The sequence below is a fragment of the Leptonotus elevatus genome, chromosome 18, assembly GCF_054856555.1.
Source record: "Leptonotus elevatus isolate MCC_2025b chromosome 18, RoL_Lele_1.0, whole genome shotgun sequence".
In the NCBI taxonomy this organism is placed as follows: Eukaryota; Metazoa; Chordata; class Actinopteri; order Syngnathiformes; family Syngnathidae; genus Leptonotus; species Leptonotus elevatus.
In genome coordinates this window covers 9,808,980-9,815,213 of record NC_141256.1, presented here as the reverse complement: position 1 = coordinate 9,815,213, position 6,234 = coordinate 9,808,980, and the positions used below count along the sequence as shown (strand labels likewise).

At 39.6% G+C, this 6,234-nt stretch overlaps 1 protein-coding gene across 1 annotated transcript; it reads right to left on the bottom strand.

Annotated features, from left to right (window-relative positions):
- Positions 1–2,291: 2,291 nt before the first annotated feature.
- Positions 2,292–3,853, bottom strand: ora6 (olfactory receptor class A related 6). Its single transcript, XM_086061313.1, has one exon. It carries the CDS (start codon positions 3,851–3,853, stop codon positions 2,915–2,917), a length of 939 nt encoding a protein of 312 aa, XP_085917439.1. The 3' UTR covers positions 2,292–2,914.
- Positions 3,854–6,234: the final 2,381 nt, after the last annotated feature.

The window sequence follows — 6,234 nt, the reverse complement described above, 5'->3', positions numbered from 1 at the left end:
TTTTTTTTTTAACAATTGAAAATAATAATGGTGACGTACCAAACAGAGACTGTGCGGTACAAAATGAGCCTTCATCAAAAGAGACTTTTTGCGATTTAAATGAAGCAAAGGTGGTTCACCATTGGTCGAGCGGCTTGGTTGGAACAAAATGGCGGCTACTGTACACAGTACACTAGTAAACAGTTAAGAGTGTGAACAACATGCTAAAGATAATACATATTATGGCATTACAAAAAAAAAACAGATGTTCAACTGTTCTAATGCAAATAAAATTAAGAGTCGACTAATTTGGTAATTTTCAAGATCAGTGTTTGTGGCTTTGTTGTGATAAAATGGCAAAACATGAGAATTTTCCGTGCTGTTTCAGCACCGCCACCTGGCGGTCGTTCGGGACTCATAGAACCGTAGTTACTGTCGTTTAAAATGCCTTAAAAGTTAATTAGGAATCTGTCAATATTTTGGGAAAAAGCATGCCTTGCATGTCATAAAACATGTTAATTTGCCTTGAAGTCATGCAAGGTATCTTAAAAGTAACTCATAAATCAATTGTTTGTTCTTAACAGTGTTGTAAGAACCTATTGTGGCCTTAGTGTTAACATGTTATGACAATGTGAAATAAAATAATCCACTCTATATCATAAAAAAACTGTCTCACGTAATATTTCGCGAGTCAAATTTGACCAATTTTGAAATGGCTGATGATGATTTAAATCAATGTTTGTGGCTTTGTTGTAATAAAGTGGCAGCACAATTTGAATATTAAGTCTAAAAATTATTTTTTTTAAACAAAAAGAAAAAATATGCAGATAAGATAGACATGAATATGTGCATTTTCTAGCCATTTCTAACCTTCTCCACCAACACACTCCATCTCGTTCTCTCCGCTCCTCCGGTTCCAACCTTTTGTCCCTCCCCTATAGGACCAAGCTCCGAACCTGGGGAAACAGAGCCTTCTCCATTGCCGCCCCCACTCTCTGGAACTCACTGCCCCAATCACTCCATGCCTGTCCTGACCTTTCCACTTAAAAAAACAACAACTCAAAACCCATCTGTTCAAAGTCGCTTTTAATGTCTAATGTTTAGTATTCTGAATGTTTAGTTTTGTACTGATTTTATTATTGTCATGATTTTATGTTTTGGACTATACAGCGCTATACAAGATAAATGTATTATTTATTATTAATAAATTATTATTATTATTATTATTATTATTATTATTATTATGTGTTGTAAGCTAAATGTTCAAGCGGTTTTGGATTTGTAATTGCTTGAAGTCATAAAAATTTTGCAAGAAAAATTGGCCTTCAATGTCACGCAACTCATGTGGGACACCACCTAGTGAGCTCCAAGAATTGTTGCATGTCATCAAGGGTGGGTCCACATTTTATTGAATCCACATATTATCATTAATGATGTTGACTAACATTTTGCACTTGTATGATGGTTAACAGTGCTTTATAAAGTGCTATGCTCCCAATATGCCTACAAGAAACCATATTTATATATTACTATTGACCATTTGCACCGACGTCACGTGATCACGTGACTGCCCTATGACGGACGGTGGAAATAAATGATTGTTGAATGGAAGTGGACGTGACCCGGAGTGACTTAGTGACTGTTATTTGAAGAAATTAAAAGTTATTATTGTCTGCGAAAATACCAACACACAGTCTAAGCCACCCCTTTGCAGAGCTCGCCGAGCTAGACTTGCAATGGGCACAAAAATAGTGATGAGTTAGTATTCTGCCAATAATGTTATTTAGAGTGTGTAGGTCTACTGAAAGTTTAATAGCAATAGCACAAAAATATTGAGGGGGGAAGGTGGGGCAAAGTAGGGTCTCCCATAAGGCGCCATTCAAACAGGGAGTTTTATGTACAAACAGTGGTTTGCCGCATCTGACAAAAAAACAACTGAAATATATCATTCAAATAATAATAAAAAATATACAGTAGAAGAATTTTGTACGCAAGTGCTGTTGCCAGTCAACTCCTGAATCCCCGGAACTAACAAAGTAATTTTATCAGTTGACATGCGGCCACTTTAATATTTATTAGGTATATAAAATGAATGCTGCGTGATACAAAAGCCCTGCAATAAACTTTCCAAGAGTGCCTCAAGGATTGCAATGTTCCCTTTTTATTGAAATGGAAGGAGGAGGGTCAAGCCATATACCGTAAATGCAGTCTTGACATTTGCATAGAACTGAACTGCACTGCCAGTTAGGTTTGACTCTGCACAATCAATTTCCATTGCCATTCAATACCGATGAATAAAATACAGTTTTAAGTGTTTTTTTATTTAGCCAGTGTAGAACTGTTATTCCGGTCATAATGCAAACAGTAGTGTCACGTCTGTCTATTCCTAATGTCTTACGGAGCGAACCAGAAAGTAGCCTGTTAGTTAAACAGCAAAAATCAACTGCAAACATTTCAAATGCTAAGCTAACAAACGGACAGACATGGGCTTCAAGCTTGGGGGAGGACCTAATTTTTCAGAAAGTTCTTAATGAAGAATAAACTCCCAATTTTTTACAAGGACTGATGGATGTTTATTTTATTTTATTTTTGTCAGGAACAAAAATATAAAAGGAGGTAATAATGTTAAATTCCATTTTTGCTTTTGATGTTTTTGTTGCAGTATACCAGATAAGTGTGTGCCTTTTGGTTAGAAATCCTTCGGGGGGGATTCTTGACAGTCTGAAGAAGGAAATCTAGAAACTACCTCTTCCGACCAAAAGGCAAAATCCTGGGGCTTGAAAGTCATCTGGAAAACCAGATAGATAGTCCGGTCTACCTGGAACAACACCATCGCCACCAGGATAGCAAAAGTGGTGCAGGTATTGTTTTGATAGCCATTGCTTTAGTTGTCAATAACAGGGTCTTTCCTTGACGGTCTAAACAATCAAATAAACTACTTTTTCCAGAAGTTCTTACAGACGAACAAGCTTTTACCAATCCCAAACACGTACGGACTGATGGACGTGTAGGATGTTGAAATAAAGAACTCCAGTTCTGCCCAAAAGGGAGTGTCAGTCGCATTGAAAGTCATCTGGAAAACCAAATACAGAGTCCAGTCTACCTGAAACAGCGCCATTGCCGCCAGGATCGCAACAGTGCTCCGGTGGAGCCCTCGAACTTTACGCCGTCTTTCAATCTGGGTCGAGCCGCTCACGCTGGCAATGGGCTTCACCGCGGTCCTCGGGCCGAGCAACACGGCGACGATGAGGCAACTTGTAAGCGTGACGACGGCCAAAGGCAGCAGATAGCACAGTAGGATGAAGGTGTACTTGTAAATGCGGTTAACCGTCGGGCAGTGGTCTTTACTGCATAGAAAGAAGTCTGGTGGGCATCCCGTGTGGTTCCGCGTATGGTTCCCCATGAGACTCCCCGTCGGGCCTTGCAAGTTCATGACAAAAATAGGGGCACTCAAGAAGATGGCGATACCGACGCAAAGCCCAACTGCCGTCCAAGCGGCTCGGATATTATCCAGGTAGATGGAAAGGTGGACCCTCTTGTCGGCGTCTCTGAGCTTCTGGTAGCGGTAGACGCTGATGAGGGCGGTGAAGAGGATGCTGCTGATTTCCCCCAACACCGTCAAGAACTTCAGCGAGCGGCACAGCCATGCGTCCGAGACAACGTAGGACCTCTGGAGGATGACGATGTCGTAGATGTTGACGATGACAATCTCCTCCAGGTTGGCCGTGGCCAGTCCCAGAAGAAACAACTCAAACGTCTTGACTGAGGAGACCCTGCTCTGGATGATGGCGAAGATGAGGAAGACATTACCTACGAGACCCACGCACGAAATGAAGACTCTTAAAGGCAGGATGTGGAAAGAAAATTCAAGCATCATTGAATTGAAATGAGATCGGCCGCACGAGTTTGAGACAATCCGCCGCTATCCATCCGAGACCAAACTCTTGTATGGAAGCCTCAGCTTGTCGATTGGCTGATGCTCATTATACAAAACGGCAAAACAAAAAAAGCACACTGGAAACATTTGAAGGCTGGGCGTCATTAAATTTTCACCTCTGAGCTTTACAAAAGCGTCACCAAGAGACGAGAGCTTCATTCGGGTTAGATTTAGGGCGGTGACATGTTGGGATGTTTTTTTTTTTCCCCACTGACTGACATCTACAAATGCGTATTTACAACACCAGTTTGCCGCTTAGTTTTGTAATCAATCCTCTTTGTGGATTTGATTTGTGCTGTCACCAGTCGGTAGCTGCAACCTGATGATTAAAGAGCACACATCAAAAGCTCGTTTGGTCTACGGGAAGACTGGCATTATACAGTATATCAACCTTTACGCGATACAGCTAGACGGGACCCACTGATTCATTCATTCAAAACAATCATTGCAATGCATTATACAATGCAGGTGGTCCTTGGTTTACTACGGCCATTTTGAGATTTCGAACAGCATAGAAAAGCGGCACAAAAATATCTGGTCTCACGGCACAAGACATGCTCAGTTTAAAAGCATGCATACTGTTTTTCATTGGATTGTTTTGGTGGCAACAGAAATCAGTTCGTTAGTAGGTCGTTTCACTGTCTACAAAGTCTTGATTACAGTAAATTTTTACTACCATAAAATGATTAACTCGTGCATTTAGCTATTTCTTAGGGTTTTGGGCATTGTGTTTTGTAATTACAAAATGATGTGAGGCTGTTTTTTATTGTCATGTTTAGCATTTTGGTAACGCATGAGACTATTAAGCGAAGATGGAAAGTTAAGATAGGCAGATTTTAACGCTTGTATGATTATTTCAGTGGTTTTCTTAGTTTTTTTTTTTTTTTGAAATCCAAAACAAATCAAAGGAGGAACAAATTGTGTTAGACCTTACAGGTTCCACTAAATTTTTTTCCCCCATCATGTGAAATCTGAATGATGAGTCTAACAGTGGAGAAGCCATAATGGGACACAGGGGTCTCATGATGTTGACAGAGGACCAGTTCATGTTTCAGCTTGTCTCTTTTTCCTCGGCATCGTCTATTCGTTAGTGCAACTGAACTCCCTGCATCCTGATTCAGCTTAATGGTGAATCCCACGGTGTGCGTGCATGTGTGTGTGAGCGTGATGAAGGCAAAGCCGTGCACTGGCACTAAACGGAGAAAAGGGAACGTCGGGGATGGAGCTTTTTGGCAGCTTAGCATCTGATCGTTATCAATCAAGAACCTGGAGAAATAAAATGAGGTTTTGTTGTGTGAATGTAAGCTTGTTTTTCTTGCTCTAAACGACCTCCCCCCCCCCTTTTTTTCTTCTTATTTTGGTGGTCTTCTTAAGGGGCGGGTTCTGCGCTAGATTCCCTGGACTGTAATATCAACGACACTGTAAAGAATTGACTGTAGAATTTACACTAAATAACGGGCAAAAAAGTTGCCAACTAATAATTGTGAAATCTCAGTCAATTACTGTCAAAATGTAATACAGCAGTTTACTGTATTTTATTATTTTTTACAATATTTTAATGAATATGAATTACAGATACTGTATTATTTATACACAGTATATTTCGTAGAGTAAATTTTACTCTAAAAAAGGATTCTATTAGATTAGAACTTTACACTTGGAAGAGAGTAAAATATATATATATTTTTTTAAATCACTCAAGGGTCGAGAAACGATTACAGAACTAGCAAGCAGTAATAAGTTACTGTAAAATTGTTGTGAGGAAGAAGAAAAGTGTGGAAGAACCAGAATTTTTGGTGGTATACTGCTGCATTTTTATTTTGAAGGCCCGACTTTACTGTGTACAGGATGTTTACGCTGATGTTTTGCTGAGCACACCAGTAGGGTTGTTGTTGCCTGCAGTTGTGATGAAAAGCCTGAATTGTAGAATACGCCTTTTGGTCTGTTTGCTTTGACTTAAGAGTGCTGACTTGTATTCTTTATCCCCTGTGAAGAATGGCTATTATTATTGCTGTATTGATGAGCTGTGAGTAGTACAATTAGCTATGATTACTGTATGTTTTTGTAAAGTGCAATACAGTTATTATGGTGTGCCATTTTTCCTCGTTAAAATACACATTACGAGCATTTTTGTTGTTTTATTTTGGGTGGAGGGACGGATTAATGGCATTTCCATCCATTTCAATGGGGGAAAATGATTTGAGATGTGTGTGTCTACATGTGATAGTGGAACATACTGGGAAACACAAACACACAATTTTTTTTTACAAATAAAATGTGAATAGGTGAACGGAGTTTCACTTAAATGAATGCAACAG

Coding starts and splice junctions, on each gene's coding strand:
- ora6 (XM_086061313.1), bottom strand. CDS start 3,853: ATGCTTGAATTTTCTTTCCACATCCTGCCTTTAAGAGTCTTCATTTCG.